Source organism: Rana temporaria, chromosome 2 (genome assembly GCF_905171775.1).
Source record: "Rana temporaria chromosome 2, aRanTem1.1, whole genome shotgun sequence".
NCBI lineage: Eukaryota > Metazoa > Chordata > Amphibia > Anura > Ranidae > Rana > Rana temporaria.
Window position 1 is genome coordinate 367,555,041 of NC_053490.1, and position 22,046 is coordinate 367,577,086.

General features: G+C 41.4%; 1 protein-coding gene across 1 annotated transcript in view; it reads right to left on the minus strand.

Moving 5' to 3' along the window:
• Positions 1 to 21,762, minus strand: part of LOC120927202 (pancreatic secretory granule membrane major glycoprotein GP2-like) — a 37,841-nt gene extending 16,079 nt beyond the window's left edge. Inside the window, exons 1-6 of the mRNA XM_040337715.1 lie at positions 21,648 to 21,762; positions 18,668 to 18,688; positions 14,108 to 14,284; positions 12,208 to 12,315; positions 11,864 to 12,078; positions 7,125 to 7,282 (exon numbers count right to left, since the gene is read on the minus strand). Coding sequence (XP_040193649.1) covers positions 7,125 to 7,282; positions 11,864 to 12,078; positions 12,208 to 12,315; positions 14,108 to 14,284; positions 18,668 to 18,688; positions 21,648 to 21,741 — 773 coding nt within the window. The 5' untranslated portion in view covers positions 21,742 to 21,762. The remainder of the gene's footprint in view (positions 1 to 7,124; positions 7,283 to 11,863; positions 12,079 to 12,207; positions 12,316 to 14,107; positions 14,285 to 18,667; positions 18,689 to 21,647) is intronic.
• Between the last annotated feature and the right edge of the window lie 284 nt (positions 21,763 to 22,046).

Genomic DNA, 22,046 nt, shown 5'->3' on the forward strand with positions numbered 1-22,046 from the left:
TATGACCCATCACCTGATTGGCTGAAAGGACAGGCGATCCTATTGGATGCCTAGGAGGAGGGGGGAAACGCACGCTCGAAGCCTCGGTGATGGAGGAGATGACACAGAGCTGCTGCCCACTGCCTGCCACCCACTAGCTGCCATCTTCTAACTGCCTAGATGGGGTAAGTGCCGGACCCACCAGCAGACAGCGGGGGGAAGTTGCTCTGGAGGGAAGGTGCCACCGGCTGCTCGGGAGGGATGATTGCCGCTCTCCACCACAAAAAAAAAACACCAGCCACCACTGGTAAAATGCAATATGGCAACCTAGAGGCATTACTGTATAGATGGTATATGGAACACCCACCAGAAATGTAATTTCCTGCTTGTGTGATTGGCTTACTGATTTTCCCAGAAGTCTGCACTTAATTAGATTTTGGGCATCCCCTGCAACAAATGTGTAATTTCTTGATAGATATTACCAAAGGGAAATCAAGTCTAAAGGGATGTAGACCCTGGCACTTTCCTCATTAGAACCCCACAAGTGCAGCAGCTGACTGATAATTATAAAGTCACTCCCATGCACATTCACAGACACAGAAAAACAAACAGGAATTTTTTTCAGAAAAACAAAAATTGGGTACAAAATGTATTAACATCCTTGCAATGTACATAGATTACCCAGAGAGGAATGTTTTTTTCTCGACAAAAGTGGAGCTCTTTAAATAGATTTTTTAAAACTAAAGTTTAGTGTCACTTTAAAGTTTTAAAACATGGATTTCTGCTTGTGTTTAAATTACAAATGCTCATGGAACTTGACATATATGCACCATATATCTTAATTTTTAGCTGCACAGCACATTTAACCGCTTAAGGACCGCTACACAACTAAATACATCGTCAGAATGGCACGGCTGGGCATATGGACGTACAGGTATGTCCCCTTTAAGAAGCCCAGCCGTGGGTCGCGAGCGCACTGCCAGCGGCACGCTCACGACCTGGTCCTGTGCTCCATAACCATTCCCGCAGGATTTGCGGACCCGATTGCCGCCGGTGTCCCGCGATCGGGTCACAGAGCTGAAGAACTGGGAGAGGTAAGTGTAAACAAACCTCTCCCCATGCTTCCTAGTGAGCCTGTCACTGATCGTCTGTTCCCTGTCATAGGGAACGACGATCGTGATGTCACACGCCCAGCCACCCCCCTACAGTAAGAAACACACATTAGGGAACACTTAACCCCTTTTAGCGTCCCCTACACTGCCAGTGTCATTTTCACAGTAATCGGTGCATTTTTATAGCACTGTTTGCTGTAAAAATGACAATGGTCGCAAAATAGTGTCAAAGGTGTCTGATGTGTCCGCCATAATGTGGTTGTCACGATAAAAATCGCTGATCGCCGCCATTACTAGTAAAAAAATAAATTATTAATAAAAATGCCATAAAACTATCCCCTATTTTGTAGACGCTATAACTTTTGGGCAAACCAATCAATAAACGCTTATTGCGATTTTTTTTTTTTTTTACCAAAAATATGTAGAAGAATACGTATCGGCCTAAACTGAGGAAAACATTTTTTTATATATATATATTTTGGGGGGATATTTATTATAGCAAAAAGTAAAAAATATTGTTTTTTTTTTCAAAATTGTCGCTCTATTTTTTTTTAAAGCACCAAAAATTTAAACCGCAGAGGTGATCAAATACCACCAAAAGAAAGCTCTATTTGTGGGAAAAAAATGACGTCAATTTTGTTTGGGAGCCACCCCGCATGACCATGCAATTATCAGTTAAAGCGATGCAGTGCTGAATCGCAAAAAGAGGCTTGGTGCTTTAGCTGCATAATGGTCCGGGGCTTAAGGTTAAAAGGCTCAAACGATATTCTGATATGTACTATGCCACTGCTTGAGAGGTGATATAAAGGATTACATGTGCATAATAAACATTTATTTTTATGTACAAAAAATACATAAGGAAGGAGACCAGGTATTCTTTAGCCCAGCAGATGCAGAGACTACAAACCCAAAAATATCTTGGTAGCTGCAGATCTGCATTTTTAATCTGTTGAATGAAGAGAACCTGTAGTATTTTTAATGTTTTTAGAAATATAATTTCTGAATACAATTTAACCACTTGAGACCCGCGCTATTGACAAAAGACGTCAACAGCGCGGCTCTCAAGTGCCCACAGGACGTCTTTGGACGTCATTTAATAGCATTACCCGCGCGCGCCACTGGGGGGCGCGCAGCGGGTAAACACTGTCCCGGCGCATAGCTGGGAAGCCGATGCGTGTACCTGGCGGCCGCGATGTCCGCCGGGTACACGCGATCGTCGGTAAGACAGCAGGGACGTGGAGCTCTGTGTGTAAACACAGAGCTCCACGTGCTGTCAGAGGAGAGGAGACCGATCTGTGTCTCTTGTACATAGAGACACAGCATCGGTCACCTCCCCCAGTCACCCCCCTACACAGTTAGAACACAACCAGGCTACACATTTAACCCCTTCCTCACCCCCTAGTGTTAACCCCTTCACTGCCAGTCACATTTATACAGTAATTAGTGCATTTTTATAGCACTGATCGCTGTATAAATGTGAATGGCGCCAAATTTGTGTCAAAAGTGTCCGATACGTCCGTCGCAATATCGCAGTCCCAATAAAAATCGCAGATCGCCGCCATTACTAGTAAAAAAAAAAAAAAAAAAAAAATCATAATTCTGTCCCCTATTTTGTAGGCACTATAACTTTTGCGCAAACCAGTCGCTTATTGCGATTTTTTATTTTTTTTTACAAAAATACGTTGAAAAATACGTATCGGCCTTAACTGAGAAAAAATATATATTTATTATAGCAACAAGTAATAAAAAAATATATATTTTTTAAATTGTCGCTCTTTTTTTGTTTATAGCGCAAAAAATAAAAACCGCAGAGGTGATCAAATACCACCAAAATAAAGCTCTATTTGTGGGGAAAAAAGGACGTCAATTTTGTTTGGGAGCCACGTCGCACGACCGCGCAAATGTCAGTTAAAGCGACGCAGTGACGGAAGCTGAAATTTTGCCTGGGAACAAAGGGGGTTTATGTGCCCAGTAAGCAAGTGGTTAACAGGTGCTTTAAAAACCTTTTTTCAAAGAGTTTATAGTTTTATCATTACTTGGGGCAGCCAATTTTGCTTTTTACATTTGCATTCTCTTTTATTTTAGCAGCAGCAGCTACCACATATGTGGTATGTCCATGCACATCAGGTATAGAATTTGGGTATATTTTGGGTTGTTTTTTGGTGGTGGTTCATGGTAATGGCAGTAAATATACAGCCGCAATAAATATATATATATATTTTGCTATTATGGGACAGTTTTTCTTTGATTTGGAGACAACTGGTTTGCGCAGCGCTTTACAATATAAAGGGAGACAGGACAATTTAAACACAGTTCAATACGGAAGGACTAGGAAGGCCCTGCTCACAATCTAAAGTTATAATCCACCTGGATACACTAAGTAGTTGTGAATATAAGTATAGGTTTATTAGCACATGCCAAAGTTGCAAAGCTGTATTCAGGCTTTAAAGTGTATTTCCACTTTTGTAGCCAAATTGGATTCACAAGTTTAAATTTGTTACATGTTCCGTTTAACATAGCAGAACTTAGAAAAAAAAAAAACACAATCTAAATTGCTTGTCACCTTTTAAAGTACCTTTTTCTTGGTTAAAATCATCACATGGAAGGGGTTTTACAGTAATGTTTTACATAATTAACCAGTGGTGGCTGGTGATGACATTTTTTGGGGGGGGTCCTTACCTACCCATCCTCAGCTGTCACGACTCCCAATACCCGGCGGGTCGTGAAATGAGAAGTGTCGTGATAGCGAATTATGGTTCGCTATAGTCAAAAGTGGGAGGGTTCGGGGGACATCGCTTTGCGTCCCAAGTACAATGTTAAACAAGCCAATTAGAGCCTGAGGCTCTACTCGCGTGCTTGTTTAACATTGACAGGCCTAATAGACTTCTATTATGCCACGTACACACGGTCGTTTTTTGTGATTGAAATAAAACAACGTTTTTTATCATGAAACAAAACGACGTTTTTCAAACTTAATTTAAAAAAACGACGTTGCCTACACACCATCGGTTTTTCAAAAAGCTCTAGCAAAGCGCGGTTACGTTCAGCACGTACGACGGCACTCTGTTCCATTCAAGCTCGCGTCATAACTTGCTTCTGAGCATGCGCGGGTTTAAAAACGTTTTAAACGTCGTTTTACTCAGCCACTATGGGGTAGATCCACAAAGAAATTACGCCGGCATATTTAGTGATACGCCGGCGTAATTTCAAAATTTCCGCGTCGTATCTTTGTTTTGAATCCTCAAAACAACATACAATGGCATCTCGGCTAGATCCGAGAGGCGTACGTCTTCGTACGCCTTTGGATCTTAGATGCAATTTTTCGGCGTCCGCTAGGTGGCGTTCCCGTCTTAATCCGCGTGGAGTATGCAAATTAGCTATTTCCGACGATCCACGAATGTACGAGTGGCCGTCACATTTTTTTACGTTGTTTCCGTTCGGCTTTTTCCGGCGTATAGTTAAAGCAGCTATATGGTGGCGTACTCAATGTTGGGCGTCGTTCCCGCGTCTAGTTTTGAAAATTTTACGTTGTTTGCGTAAGTCGTCCGTAAATGGGGCTGGACGCCATTTAAGTTTATGTCAAAACCAATGACGTCCTTGCGACGTCATTTAGCGCAATGCACGGCGGGAAATTTTAGGGACGGCGCATGCGCAGTTCGTTCGGCGAGGGGACGCGCTTCATTTAAATGAAACACGCCCCCTACCCGCCGCATTTGAATTCCGCCCTTACGCCGCGAGAGATGCACTACGCCGCCGTAACTTACGGCGCAAATTCGTTGAGGATTCAAACCAAAGCCAAGTAAGTTACGGCGGCGTAACGTATCTTAGATACGCTGCGCCGGTGCAGATCTTTGTGGATCTGCCCCTATCATTTTAAATTACATAAAAAATTGAAGCATGTTCGAATTTTTTTTTTTGTCGTTTTTCAGAAGACCTAGAACGACGTTTTCCCCACACACGGTCATTTTAAATGACGTTTTTAAAAATTTAGTTTTTTCTCATCACAAAAAACGACCGTGTGTATGCAGCATTAGTCTGGCGCCCTGCAGTGCACTTACACACACATAGAACAATTTATTTTGAAATAAATCGTAATATAATGTAAGTCATAATAATATGACTAACATTCTTTATCTTTAAGATGTTAAAAAATGTTCGTCATATTATCATTTATTTAAAAATAAATCGTTCTTTTGATTGCTTTCCTATTGGTCACAACTCTGGCCCCCTTTTGGACTGACTGCCACTGTAATTAACTCTGTACAGTGTTCACAGTTCTTCATTATTAGCTGTAAGCTAGATTTGAACACTCCTAAGAAAGGGTTTAGAAACCACCATCCTACATTGTATGTTAGTGAAGTATAGCTTAGATTGTGTGGGGCTCAGAGACAGTACAGTATTTTTTTTCTCCTTAGAAACACCTAAATAGTAAGAAATATGTGAATTTTTTAAAAATGTTTTAGGCATGCTTTTCGAACGGGAATAACAAATATATAGTGGGGTTTTCTCATAATTCACTGCAAAAGTGGAAAAAAGCTTACGGCTGGGTTTACACTATGTGCAGACATGGGGCACAGCACGGGCTCTGGTGCGTCACCGTTTCAGGTTCGAATTACGTCAGAATTTTTGGCTGCATTCGGAACTTCAACAAAGCCAAAGATGCACAGGACCCTTATGCTGTGCGCTCCGGAGATGTGTGAACCAGTTTCATAGAGAGACAATCACAGGCTCCTGTCATGCGAATTGGATGCGGTGAAATCCTCATCCAATTTGCAATAGTGTGAACCCAGCCTTAAAGTGGATTAAAACCCCAAATTATAAGATTTCCTATCATCTGTGCCCAGTCTTGCCACAAAGAGTTAATCCAGCTCTGAGCAATCCGCTTTTCTTTTTTCAGTGAGATAAACGGACAAACAGGAGAAAACTTTTGTCCGTTCTTCCCCCTTGCTTTGAATGACAGGTTATTTACATATCTCATGCACAGCCTGAGAGAGGCAATATTTTTTAATTCCCACCCCCACTCCCTTTCTGAAGTCATGTAGTTACTTTTCTGCATTATGACTGGATGTTAGTGATCATAGCAGAATTCAGTGTAAGACATACCCAGGAAAAAATGCATGTTGACAAGGGGAGAGTAGAGGTGGGCGGGGAGTCTACTGACATCACAACTCCACCCACCGAGCTTTGGACAACAGACCCACTCAGAGAATATGTAATATCAGACCTGAAAAACTGCATAAAGGGGAGACATTTGACAGGTAAGGATACATGCAGGAGGCATGTATATCCTTATAGATCAGCACTATGGCAGTAGTTTAGAAAGCATGAGGGGGGTTTACATACACTTTAAAGTGGAGGTTCACCCAAAAACTCAATTTTTAACATTAGATTGAGGCTCATTTTGTGAAGCAGAATCGGGTGTTTTTTTTTAAAACAAAGCAATACTTACCGTTTTAGAGATAGATCTCCTCCGCCGCTTACGGGTATGGGCGTTCCTATTTGATTGACAGGCTCCTGACGGTCGCAAACAGCGCATCACGATTTTCCGAAAGTAGCCGAACGTCGGTGCGCAGGTGCCGTATAGACGCAATGTATGCAACCGTCGGAAGCCTGTCAGAAGCCTATCAATCAAATAGGAACCAAAGACCATACCCGGAAGCGACGGAGAAGATCTATCTCTAAAACGGTAAGTGCTGCTTCGATTTTGAAAAAAAACACCTGATTCTGCTTCACAAAATGAGCCTCAATCTAATGTTAAAAATTGTTTTTCGGGTGAACTCCCGCTTTAAGGTTTATTTCACCTTCCACATTAGGGGATTAACATTAGTACAAACCTGTCGTAAAAATAAGACACAATGTGAAAATAATTTTACAAATTACTTCTAAATATATATATTTAAAAGCAATAATAAATACTTACTGAAAAAAATATATACTTTCAATATCGTACAAAAAAGGTGCATCAAATAGTGCAACCTATTATACAGCAGTGCAAATCAAAGAAGGAGTGAGGAATGAAGACAATGTACTCACCTCACAACTGGCTTAAACACTGTGAACAGAGACGTCCACATGGAAATATTGTATGAGCAAGTAAAGGCAATATTAAGATTGCTAACGGTCAAAAGTCCATTGTCAGTGTTTGGGAGAACGTTAATAGCATTTGTGTAAGACACAGTAGTTGTATTTTTCTGTAAAATGAAAATGGGAAAAGGTTACTTAAAAATCAAAATGTTCTAAAGTCTTACATATTGTATTTCATTTAAAATGTGAATATTAAACATTATAAAAACTACTGAAGAGGCACATTAAAATTTCTCTGTGTGTATTATATAAACAGTAAAGTGGAACTATATGAATGGATTACTCACGGTAAACATTCAGTAATCGAATATGCTCAACCCTTGGCCCCTGAGCCCTCTGATGTGGCCTATCACCTCAAACCAGAGAAGCGCATGCCCATGCTCTGTGATCGTGGCCCAGCAAGCCCAGATCGCGATCAAAGGGTTGCCAACAAAATATCCCAAGGTATCAGAGTTCATGGAGCCGGTGCCAGCAGTGGAGGAAGCAGGAGGCTGCAGAGGGAGAAGTAGCCACATAAGCCGATGCTTCTTCTGTAACGCTGGCACCTGTTCCGGGCAGAGTGATACCGAGTGCACTTAGCCTGGGACCTTCCTAGCAGTCTGGAGTGTGATACCAGCAGATGCTGGAAAAAGTCAGTGTATTAAACATCACATACACTGCACTTTTGCAATGGGGATATTATCATTTATAAAAAAGGGTTATTAGGTTGTTTTCGCACCGATCCACAGGTGCAGCACAGTGCATTATAGGGGGCTCATGACAGTAAGAGCTCATTTAGCCCCCATTCACACCTAGGCGTTTTGTCGCCTGTAGTGTGACGCCACAGCAGCCCCGAGACGCCAGAGGGACGAAAACACATGCACCTCTATGGAGATGGTTCACATCTCCACGCCGAACGCCTGCCGCCTGAAAAAAAGTCCCGGACCTTTTTTTCAGGCGGCTTTCGGCGTTCGGCATAGCAGATGTGAACCATCTCCATAGAGGGGGTGAAGGCTGCATTCACAATCGCGGCATTTTGTCCCCACAAATCGCGGTACAAAACGCCGATATTTGTCGCCGCAATTCGCAGGACAAAACACCGCGATTTTGTACGCCGAAGTGTGAATGCAGCCTTACATTTGTGATTTGGGGGGCAGTAAAACCACATAGTTCATTGTGGCCCACGACTGATTACCAAATCACTTTCGTGGCCCTCATTCTTTAAAAGGTTGCATACCCCCGGGGCTTTTTTTCTCAGAGAATAGGTGCAGGAACTTCCCCCTTCAGAGTCGCCCTTCGTGTCTGACTCCAATTCACCTCTGAGCACTGTTTATTGGCTCCACCACTTACCTACCTCCCAGTACCACCCCTTTTAAAGAATACAGAACCAAGTATCATTTTGTGATACTAAGTAATTTGTATGGAATTTGATAGACCTCACCCCAGCAACAATAGACCACCTCCCAGCAACAACAGACCCAACCACAGCAACAACTGATCCCCTACACAACAACAGACCTCCTCCAGCAACAATAGCCGCCCCGCAACAAAATATCACCCAGCAACAATAGACCCCCAGCAGCCACAATCAATAGACTCTCCAGCAGCCAGCAAAAATAGACTTCTCTCACAGCAGTAGATCCCTCCCAGCAACAGTTGACCTCCCACAACATAAAACCCCCAGCCAACAACAATAGACCTACCCAGCAACAATAGACCCCCACTAAATTTTTTTATCCCTACCAGTGAAGCAATAGATCCCCCAGCAGCCAGCATCAATAGACCCTGCAGCACACTTTGCCATAAAATACATTCAGTGTTGGAGGTGCCTGAACTGCGTTCCCCCGTGTTCCCGCTGAAAAAAAACCCTGCACACCCCTGTTCTAGAATGTCATCTAGAGTCTTGAAGATAAAGGTCCATATTTATATAGTTCATTAAGATATATTTATGAAGCAGCGCTAAAATATTTTACTTAATATTGTGAAAGCACAAAAATGAATCAATATAATGACATCAAACTTATTAGGTGAAAAAACATATATAAAAAAATCACACCAAATATGTAAATAAGTGTCCATAAGAGCCCATTTACAAGGACTAAAAATATATGTGAAATAAGGAAGTCCAAAGGAAACAAATCATCCACGATTTACTTGCTCCACTAACAATCACAATTTATAGTGCTTACACCACCAGATGACACCAAGTATTAAAGCCTCTTGCCTCGTACACACGATCGGTTTTCCTGGCAGGAAAACCGCCAGGACAGCTCTTGTCCGGGAAAACTGGCCGTGTGTATGCTCCATGGCAGTTTTCCCGACAGGAAAACCACCGGGAATCCCGGTAGGAAAAATTAGAGCATGTCTTCTATTTTCCTGCCAGGATTCCCAGCGGTATTTTTCTCTGCAGTTTCCCTATGGGGAAAGCCTGCAGTGGAGCATACACACGGCCGGGATTCCTGGCCAAAGCTCTCATGGCAGTTTTCCTGCCAGGAAAACCGGCCGTGTGTAGGGGGAAAAAGTTGCCGAGCCGGTTCTTGGGTTTCCTGGTGGTAAAAAGTCCGCCGGGAACCCCGATCGTGTGTACGAGGCATTTAGCAGACAGCCTGTGATTGACAGCCTCAGCTGTGTATGTGCCCTTCCCTCCACTCGGGTCTCAGATTTACACTCAGCTCTTTTGCCTGCCTCTGAAAGCTCAAAAAATGCAGTATAAATTCGGGATTTTAAATGGATGTAGAGGAGAGAGGGCTACAGATAGAAAAGTACACTACACTGTTTTGACTGGGATTTGTTTAATCTCTGTTTATCATCTGTGGCTAGTCACTTGGCTAGTCACAGGGTTTGCAACCACTAACAAAAACCATAATCTGTTGAGTATTGACAGTTTCAAAACCCATAGATACTCCAGAAAAGAGCAAAATTCTTTAGAAGGCATTGTGCAATATGTGTTAACAGGACAAAATCCCTCATAAATTTAAGCATTGTTCGCAAATCTTTCTGACATTTAAAGCTACTTTTAGGACCTATGTCAACGGGCTTTTGTTCACATTCAAAGAGTTTTGCAATTCCATACAAGTCTATTGGAATGCAAAACTCAACTGTCTCAAACAAACGGATGTCAAACTGCCTTCATCACCACTGACCCAAAACCCTCCAACACAGCCACTTAGTCACCTTTACGTCTAGAGGAAAAGAGATTTCACCTCCAAATACGGAAAGGTTTTTTCACAGTAAGAGCTGTGAAAATGTGGAACAGACTCCATCCAGAGGTGGTTCTGGCCAGCTCAGTAGATTGCTTTAAGAAAGGCCTGGATTCTTTCCTAAATGTACATAAAATAACTGAGTACTAAGATTTGTAGGTAAAGTTGATCCAGGGTAAATCCGATTGCCTCTCGGGGGATCAGGAAGAATTTTTTTCCCTACTGTAGCAAATTGGATCATGCTCTGCTGGGGTTTTTTGCCTTCCTCTGGATCAACTGTGGGTATGGAGTTGGGTGTATGGGATTGTACTGTGTTTTTTATTTTGTTTGTTTATTTTTTGTGGTTGAACTGGATGGACTTGTGTCTTTTTTCAACCTGACTAACTATGTAACTATGTAACCTTAAAGGAGTTGTAAAGGAAACATTTTTTTTTGCTGAAATGACTGGTTACAGGGTATAGAGACATAAAAGTTAACTGATTCCTTTTAAAAACGATTACAAATAGATAAAAATCAATCATATAATGTACCTGTAGTTTCAGTTTCGTTTTTGCATCTAGTTTCGTCTTTGCATGTTATTTCCTGCCTCTGTGCTTTACAGAGCCATAGAGCAGTGATGGTTTGGAAAACGAAACTAGAAGCTCCCAGTACTGTGGTCATCAGGAAACAGACAACCAGGAAGTGTCCAGAACAGAGAAGAATTACAGCAACATCAGAGCAAAAACGAACAATGAGGACATGAAACCAGGACTTTTTTTTCAAATTCCTCAGCCAGGACATCACCACCCTGGACAACTCATTGTAACTGTGATTTTAACCATTGCATTTATTAGACTCTACAAGGTACATGTATATATACTCAATTTTGTTCTAGTTTGGTATATGTTCCTTATGGGATGGTACCTTTTTGGGGTTATAATTATCTCACACTCATCTCTCGCACCCCCTCTACTACATTTTAGATCCAGTCAACTTATTTAGATTGTGTCAGGAATATGTCTGATTTTCCTACCTACACTGTAATTATTAACCTACAAGTTTGAAACTACAATATAGCAACTACAGCACATATGATCGGATGGAGCGAAGATTCAACAACACAATAGCTGCACCTGTGCAGGTACATAACCCTTACAGGTTGTCAGGGGTCCTAAATATATTTATTATTTTATTTATTACAGGTACCAATATAGAGCCGTCAATTTACTCAGCGCTTTACATATATATTGTACATCAATATACATCGCCACATCAGTCCCTGCCCTCGAAGAGCTTACAATCTAAGGGTCTCTAACTCACATTCATACACAATACTAGAGTCAATTTAGACAGGACCCAATTAATATAGCAGAATTCTCAAAATTAGCTATATGAATGTATAGTTTATTAGACTGGACTGATGTTCAGCACAGGTTGGGGGCATTCTCCAATTTATAGTGAAATTAATTGTTCTATAAAAATAAACAATGACACATTACTATTGCTTATACCTGTAATTTTCCCACTTACCACCATATTATTGCCACAGATGCCAACACCATTTTGCACAGTCAATGAATACACACGCTGCCCATTCAATATACTTTCTACGGCTCCAGAACAGTTGGATTGCAACAATGTGGATGCAGACGGCTTGTAACCGAGAACCTCCAGCAAATTCTTACCCACAGAGATTGTCATGTTTGAACTTTCACACTTAACTGAATAGCTTACATTGTATACATCTGTCAAGAAGGAAACAGAGAAATGTAACCAGACAGCCAAATAGCTAAATATATTATATCTAAGTGTATAACAATCTAACAGTATTAAGACATGCAAGAGTGGGAAGTAAGAATGGGAAAGCAACTTACTCAGGCCTTGAGACGTATAGTAAGTCGCGTTAGCAGCACAAACTGCTGTCTGATTCACATATAAACAGACTTCATCTGCAAGGCATGTTGGAGAACAGTATGGATCCGCTGTTATGTGATAAAAGGAAATACAAGGTTAACAAGGTCCACACATTCTGAAAGGATTCTTCACACAAGTTGTGGAATAGACTCTCCCTCCTAGAACCAGTTCTGGCCAGCTCAGTAAATTGTTAAAAAAAAAAAAGCTAGATGCATTCCTAAATACGTAAAATATAACTGAATACTAATATTTATAGGTACAGTAATAACACCAAGGATATTTCATTTAAAATGTGAATATTATAACTATACAAACTACTGAAGAGGCACATTCAAATTTCTCTGTGTGTATTATATAAACAGTAGACATGTGCAGACCGGAATATTTCGTTTCGTTTTTTCGTTTTCGTTTGGAAAATAAATTTATTTAGTTACTCCCGAAAATCGTTTTGATTTATTTCATTTTTCGTTGGGGAATAGCTTTCGTCCGAAAATCCAATACTTGGTTTCTGTCGAATGGTCAAAAGAATATTCGCCGGAAGGTCGAATCTTTGTTGGTTTCTGGCTAATGGTCAAAAAATATTCGACGGAACGTCGAATCTTTACGTTGCATCGTACATTTCCGTTAGAATATTCCGCCTACAAGAATTCTAATGTTGTATGACTAGTAATAATGTCGAATCTATTCTCTATAACAGGGGTCTCCATACACTTCAAACAAAGGGCCAGTTTATTGTTCTTCAGCCTTTAGGAGGGCCGGATTGTGGCCAGCGGGGGCAGAAAAAGCCCCGGGCCCAGCATTGGTGAGAATAAATATGGCATCATAGTTTGCGATCAGTAGGAGGAGGAGTAGTGCCCCTATTAGTAGGAGTAATTGTATCTCATCATTAGTATCAGTGGAAGAAAAAGTGCCCCCTTGTTGGAGTCAGTGGGAAGAATCGTGCCTCATATCAGTGGGAGGAATAAAGCCCTGAGGGCCGGATAAAGGCCGCAGTTTGGAGACCCCTGCTCTATAATGTCGAATCTATTTTCTCATAAATCGAAATGTATTCTCTGTAATGTCGAATCTATTATTTCTATAGTGTCGAATCTTTTCTCTATAATGTCGAATCTTTTCTCTATGATGTCGAATCTTTTCCCTATAATGTCGAATCTCTCTATATCAAATTTTTACCGCAAACGAAAACGAAAATAAAGCATTTTTTATGTCAGATCTTTCGGTTTTCGTTTCTTGCACTTTCGTTATCGTTTGTTAAAACAATAACGAAAAAAACAGATTTTCGGACGAAAATGCATTCTAACGAAAACGAATGCACATGTCTAATAAACAGTAAAGTGGAACTATATGAATACTGTAGCTGCTGACTTATAATATATGGACACTTACCTGTCTAGTGAGCCCACAATGTCAGCACCCCAGCCGTGTTTCGGATCGGCTGTTGGGTGGCGTCGCCGCCAATCACAGTCTGTTCCCTACTGCGCATTTGTGCAAAGCACCCTGTGTTTTCTAAATGGCACCGCGGTGGAGGAAGGAGGAGGGGGCCGGACTTCTGAGAGACGGAGCTGCTGCCCTGTCTGCCAGAAGTGGGGAAGGGTACCTGTCAAAAACAGGTATCCTTCCCCCCCCCCTGAAAGGTGCTAAATTTGGAACGGAGCTAAAAATTAGGTTACAGTCTGTAAATTATTTCCAACATCGGAGTATGTACATAGGTTGGACATGGTGGACTTGTGTCTTTTTTAAACCTCACTTACTATGTAACTATGTATGTATAGTAAAAGAAAACTATGGTATTTATAAATGATATAAAAAAAAATTGTTGTTTAGCCATGCACAAACAAAATATTTTTCTTTTTTATTCACCTGTGCAACAGTTCAAGTTTGGATTCCAGGAAAGATTTGCAGGGCAGCAAGAAGAGGAATTTAAGGTGCACCCTGCATCAGGTACACACGATGAGGTATTTGAGCATGTGCATCCAGAAATTTGCACACACGTTCCACTGCATGAGGAACACAAAGGAGGACTCCCATTTACTACAGCTGAAAGAAAGAAACAAGTATTAGTACAATGCTCACACACAAAGATTTCAGATAAAAGCTGACAATATACAGTATATGGCTTGTATGTGTTTTATATGTGTATTAGATAATGTATAAATAGACATTTTACTACAGAGAGAGATCAGGTCGACTTTATATCCAGCTGAGAGGGAAGTTAGGATCTTTATATAGCTGGCCAAGTACAAGTGGATTTCCAAACAAACATTAGTGCCAATATTTGTACAAACATTCATTCAAAAATTCTCAATACATTCAATAACTTGACATTTGAAAGTAGTTCAATGTTTTTCTAAAGTATTTCAAAATGTTGTGTGCTTTTAACATTCGATTTTGAAGTGAATGGGCTTAGCTTCACGAAAACTGCATTCACCTCACCATTAGAAATTTGTTATATTCCTGTCACTGCTGTGAAAAATGAAATGACCCCCCCCCCCCCCCACTAATGATTAGAAAATATAATGAATGTTCTTAAAATGAAACATTTCAAATAACATTCTACCAGGGCCATCTTTAATATTGAATGGACCCTGGGAAAAAAAATTCTTGGAGCCCCCCCCCTTGCAATTTCGCTCTCCACCTGCTCTAAAACATACAATAAATATCAGCTAGACTTAAAATCTGTTTACTGTATCAGATCAGGCAGCGATTGCGATTGGTTGCCAGAGGTTACAGCATATCATTATCACTTACTGACTGGTTGCTAGAGGTTACAGCACACATTACGGCTCACTGATTAGTTGCTAGAGGTTACAGCACATGATTTCTGCTTGTTGATTGGTTGCTAGAGATTACTGTACAGTAATACTGCTCACTGATTAGTTGCATGAGGGTACAGCACTGATGTGAAACATGATTGTCCTCACTGCAGAGGGGCATGATATACATATGAATGTTGCCTTTATTTACATATAAATGCTCCCGTTATTTGCATATGAATGACCGTTATTTACATGTAAACACAGGGCATCCAGGTTAGTCATCTGTACACAACAATAGGGCAAAGCTGTGCAGCATTAGCAGCAGCACTTTACACTCAGATATTGTGACACAGCACAGGATAGTTGGCAAATATGAGGCAGCTGCTTTGGGCCCCACAACAAAAACAGGGCCCTGCAATAAAGACGGCCCTGCATTCTACTAGTGTAGTGCGTCCATAGAGGGCGCCGGAGCGCCGCCCCCTCTCGCTCTCGCACCGACACTGTATATAATACATAGATTCATGCATTGCATGAATCTATGTACTGCTGCTGCCGTCGACTATTCAGATGGCCGCCCCCTGGCGAGCGTCGGCCATCTGAATCACGGCAGCTGGTTGGCTGTGGAAGTGCCTATCAGAGCCAACGGCTCTGATAGGCTTTCCGATTACAGCCTATCGGCTTCCAGATGCTTATCCAAGGGATGCACGGGGGTGCGTTCCTTGGATAAGACTGACAGGCGTCTCAGCCAATCAGGTTCACCGGTTCTGGTTACCGGTAACCTGATTGGCTGAAGCGTCATCAAGGGCGGGACAAGACATCGAGGGACGGTAGAAGCAGGATGGCTGACCCCAGAAAGATAAGTGCCAGGCGGGGGAGGGGGCATTTTACAGGGCACAGTGGTGAAAATTGATGGGCACAGTGGCGACAATTGCTGGGCACAGTGGCTACAATTGCTGGGCACAGTGGCTACAATTGCTGGGCACAGTGGCGAAAATTGATGGGCACAGTGGCTACAATTGCTGGGCACAGTGGCGACAATTGCTGGGCATAGTGGCGACAATTGATGGCACAGTGGTGACAATTAATGGGCACAGAGGTGACAATTGCTGGGCACAGTGGCGACAATTGATGGCACAGTGGTGACAATTGCTGGATACAGTAGCTACAATTGCTGGGCACAGTGGCAAAAATTGATGGGCACAGTTGCTACAATTGCTGGGCACAGTGGCTACAATTGCTGGGCACAGTGGCTACAATTGCTGGGCACAGTGGCGATAATTGATGGCACAGTGGTGACAATTGATGGCACAGTGGTGACAATTGATGGGCACAGTGGCGACAATTGATGGGCACAGTGGCGACAATTGCTGAACACAGTGGTGACAATTGATGGCACAGTGGCTGCGTTTGATGGCATGGCATAGTGGTGACAATTGCTGGGCACAGTGGTGACAATTGATGGCACAGTGGTAACAATTGATGGCACAGTGGCTGCGTTTGATAGCATGGCACAGTGGCTGCGTTTGATGGCACAGTGGCTGCGTTTGGCATGGCACAGTGGTGACAATTGATGGGCACAGTGGTGACAATTGATGGGCACAGTGGTGACAATTAATGGCACAGTGGCGACAATTGATGGCACAGTGGTGACAATGGGCACAGTGGCGACAATTGATGGCACAGTGGCTGCGTTTGATGGCATGGCACAGTGGTGACAATTGATGGCACAGTGGCAACAATTGATGGCACAGTGGCGACAATTGATGGCACAGTGGTGACAATTGATGGCACAGTGGCTGCATTTGATGGGCTCAGTGGCTGCATTTGATGGGCACAGTGGCTGCCTTTGATGGGCACAGTGGTTGTAATTGATGGGCACAGTAGCTGCGTTTTGATGAGCACAGTGAGGCTGCAATTGTTTTTTTTTTTCGTTTGTTTGCGACCCCCCAAAAAATTTGGAGGACCAGCCGCCACTGCTAGTGTATGACCAGCTTAAATCTTTCTTTCCTCCTTGACACTCTTTACTGCTGCAACAGTAAATGTGTTTATAAAATAAACAGACTCTCAAAGAATAGCTGGAGACCATTTAGTTTACTAGTGAAAAAAAGATTTGTGTTACCGTTTTCTTACGGGTTTTCCTTTTAAAGTGGTATTAAACCCAAAAAAACTAAAAATGTACCAATTTGCAGCTTACTAATTCTTAGATATGGCTGCTGCATTAACTTTCAATTGTGCAGGTAAAACCTTTATCCCACTAGAAAGTATGCACTATTATCCTAGTAGGGTTTGAAATGTTGGAGTAAAACATTTATCGAGAACAGCAGTCAGAAAATATGCTGTGTAGTAGAGTTGTTGTATATGTCTTCAATTTTAACATTCATGTAAGCTACACTTATATTTGCAATATGTCTATATTTTTCCTATCTTGCTGAACTAAATGGCATATTGCGGTCTGTAAAATATTGTGGTTGCTTAGTAACTTTTTAACTAATATAGTAATGATGTTACTTTGTATATAAATAAATAATTGGAAAGTAACAAAAAAATAAATTAAAATACTTTATCCCACAAGGAAAAGACTGATGTAACTGCATATAAAGTGTTATTTGTAGTTCAGCTTCAATGTGTTTAGGCCCCGTACACACGAGAGGATCTATCCGCTGGAATTGATCTGCGGATCAGTTCCAGCGGATAGATCCGCTGGTGTGTACATCCCAGCGGATCTTTTTCCGCGGATTTTTTTCGGCCCGACCGATTTCCAGCAGATAAAAATGTCTTAGCATGCTAAGAAATCTATCCGCTGGAATCGGCTTCAGCGGATCGATCCGGTGGTCTGTACAGACTCACCGGATCGATCCGTCCGATTCCCTCCCTCGCATGCGTCGTAATGATTAGACGCATGCGTGGGTATCCTTATATGACAGCGTCGCGCACGTCGCCGCGTCATCATCGCGGCGACGGCGCGACACGTCATCGCGATGGGATTTCTGCGTGGATTTCGATCCGATGGTGAGTACACTCCATCGGATCAAAATCCGCGGAAATCCTCGAGAGGATTTATCCGCGGATACGGTCCGGCGGACCGTATCCGCGGATCAATCCTCTCGTGTGTACCCGGCATTAGTCAAATCCATCTAAATACAGGATGCCTGTTACTGAAAGATTACTAGTTGAAATAAATAAAAAAAGAAAACGAATGCAGCCACCAAATCTGATGATTGGTAAACGGCAAAATATAATTATTATTTTTTGGGGGGGCTAATGCCGCAGACACAGGGTTGCCATCAGGGGGGTACAGGCATTACACCTGTAAGGGGCCCGGCCGCCCCCCGTTTTTTTTTAATTATTATTTATTTATTTATTTTCGTCTGACCCCCCCTTTAGCAACTCGCGACAGGGGCACGCCCCCCCCCCCCCGTTTTTTTTTTCGTCTGACTTTAGAAACTCGTGGCAGGAGAGAGAAGAGAAGACTTGACTTTGTTTTGTTCGTCAGCACCAACCCCCCCGTCACGCTTATCATCTCGCGTCAGGAGAGAGGAGGCGGGGGGAAACTGACATCCCTTCCCCATTTTGTCATGAAATTTTTATTTTATTTAAGATAAGCAAGTAAAATTATTGCTGTTACAAAATAATTTGTTTAGTATGTAACTTCTTTTATACTTACTGTAACATGATGGGGTAGAACCTGTTAATAAAGAGAGAGAAAAACTCATAATATGTACAAGATGTTCACATGAAAATGGTATTTTTGAAAAAGCTCTTACATAAACATTTTCATTATTTTTAAACAACTGTTATTAACATTTCATTACGTAGGTACTACTGTCATTCAAGAAAACCTGTTTAGTGAGATACCTTACTCGGAGCAAACGGGGTTTTACCTGAATTGGATATTTTTGACGATTTAGGCTTAGGTTAACAGATATTTTAACGTTCATGAGCAAATTTTTTTTTATTAAATTTTTTTTTATAACGTGTTTTTGTAAATTATTTTTAATTGACTCAAAATGATCAAGGAACGCATAGATATGAGACAACACATTGGGTTCAATTTACTAAAGGAAAATAGACTGTGCACTTGGCAAGTGCAGTTGCACAAATTTCCCACAGAAACGTATAGCCAGATTCAGAGAGAGCGCCGCATCTTTAAGGCGGCATAGCGTATCCTATTTAAGTCAGAGAGGCAAGTACTGTATTCACAAAGCACTTGCCTCCTAACTTACGGCGGCGTAGCGTAAATGGGGCCGGCGTAAGCGCGCCTAATTCAAATGAGGATGGGGGGGGCGTGTTTTATGTAAATTAGTCGTGACCCGCCGTGATTGACGTTTTTTACGAACGGCGCATGCGCCGTCCGTGTACATATCCCAGTGTGCATTGCTCCAAAGTACGCCGCAAGGACGTATTGGTTTCGATGTGGACATAAATTACGTCCAGCCCTATTCACGGACGACTTACGCAAACGATGTAAAATTTTCAAATTTTGACGCGGGAACGACGGCCATACTTAACATTGACTAGGCCAGCTATTTGATGGAATAACTTTACGCCGGAAAACGCCTTACGTAAACGGCGTATCTTTACTGCGACGGGCGCACGTAGGTTCGTGAATCGGCGTATCTAGGCATTTACATATTCTACGCCGAACTCAACGGAAGCGCCACCTAGCGGCCAGCCTAAATATTGCACCCTAAGATACGACTGCGCAGGCTGTCGTATCTTAGCTAGGTTTAAGTGTATCTCAGTTTGAGAATACACTTAAACTTACGACGGCGCAGATTCAGAGTTACGTCGGCGTATCTACTGATATGCCGGCGTAAATCTTTCTGAATCTAGCTATTAGTGAATACGGTGAGCTTTACTTTGTAAAGAATACCCAATCAGGAAACAGACAGAGCTTCCCCTCATCTACTAAGCTATGGAGCAACTGCACATGCAAAGTGCACAGTTTATTTTCCTTAACCCTAGGTTCACATCTATGCATTTCTGTGGACCGCATTTGCACAGGCACGGCAGCCCATTCATTTCAATGGGCCTGCATTTCCCGCAGAAAAAGGTGCATACACCTTTTTCAAAACGTGACTCTCAGGGAAATGACCACGTGATCTCTCTGCAGGTCTTGCACTCGCATTGCAATTTTACATACGTGGGGGTGCACGCACAGGTGTTGCGATTTTACATATGCGTGGGGGTGCCGTGCGTTTCTTCACAGCAGCTGCGATTCCAGCACCCTCAGCCACTTGCATAGATGTGAGCAAAGCCTTAGTAAATCTACTCCAATGTCTCACGCATCAAGCCTGCAAGAGAGCAACATATGCAAGCAAGTGAGTGCTTCACCCCCTGATGTGGACTACTCACATCCACCCCAACTAGTAGCAATAACTGACAGGCGTTGGTACTGTATAGCAAGTATCTTGCGGAAAAAAATTTATGCAGGGCTAGTGAAAGTTGGGTGGTCAAGAGAAGTACTGTAATTGTAAGTGAGCTCTGATGTATGAATCAGTTTTTCAGCATGCTTGAAAAGCTGTTGTAAAATTATAAAGCATGTTTCCACTATTATCTACGGTCATTTCATCACTTGGAAACTTTTCGATTTCTTCTGTTCATGTTAAATGCTGGCTTCTCTTACATTTTAGGCAGCAATAGCTACAAAATATTCCAATCAAAAACACACATAAATCACACATACCGGTAAATCACTCTAAATCACCAACGCTAACTCTTGTTTTAGTGGTTCATCCATAGATTTGATTTACACCCGCTACACATTGATTAAAGATTCATTCTTTGATTTGTATATTTGTGTAAACATTCTCCAGCCAGGTTTATAAGCATTGGCAACGATCGTGAAGAATGTGCCTAGACCCTAGTTTTATAACGAAAACCCGATTTGGCAATGTCAGCCCATCAACTGGTGCATCTCTATATTTACTAATCACTTTAGGAAATAAATATAGATATAGATAGTATTAATATTAAAAGTGGGGGAAACCTATAAATCATAAATCTAATTTTTTCTGTTACTTTTTTAAGGTGTCTATTCTGGAATCGATATGACAATTGTATTGCTGTCTGATATCCGTACTGGATGTATTGACATGTCTTCGCCTATTGTGGGTGTTAATAAAAATTATATATATATATATATATATATATATATATATATATATATATATATATATATATAAAATCATAAATCAGAGATTACTTTTGTTAGCTTTGTAGATCTCCTTTCCGGTCACTCATAACCTATTCATTATTTTTATACTTATGATTTAAGGCCTATTTAAGTACTTGGAATTTTGACAAAGAGAAACCTCTCTCAGTTATTAAGAAACATGCAGCTATTTATCTGGAACCCAATTATGTTTTCTTTAAAACTGCTATATCATCTTTTCATATTAGTCCTTATTGATTTATTTTGTAATGATATTAGATTGCAAATATTCATTATTCATACAACAATCATTAATGCACAGTTCTGTTGATCTATAGAACAAATATGGATTGGTAAATTTAAAAAATATATATATATATTTTATTCAGATTAGTTTACTAATACAGGTCTAAATTAATATATTTTAGTTAGCACTGCTGTCTTTAACATCCCAGACCAGTAAGTTCAGATATATGAAACAATTACATACCAGCAATCCCCAGTGCAGCCAACAATGTCACAAAGCCCAAGAACAACATTCTCTTGTGTCTTGATTGAGTGGTAAGGAACAAGTGACCCAACATCTTTCTCTTATACTTTTGCAATGTCACTGAGAGGGTGGGGCTTACCAGAAATACCTTTTTTTTTAGCACACAGTGAACTTAAAAAATAGCTAGGGGCAAGCCTATATGCAAATAATAAGTAATAACTGTCTATGGCTTCCAGAAAATAACACCCTTTGTAAGGACCAATCTCTTCAAAAAATGTTGGCGTTTTAAACGTGACACAAATTTATCAAAAAGCGCCGCTGGCCTGAGTCCTCTTCTTTACACTGGTTTTAAGATATTGTATCTAAAGCCAAAACTTTTTTTGGGGTAAGGTAAAGAAT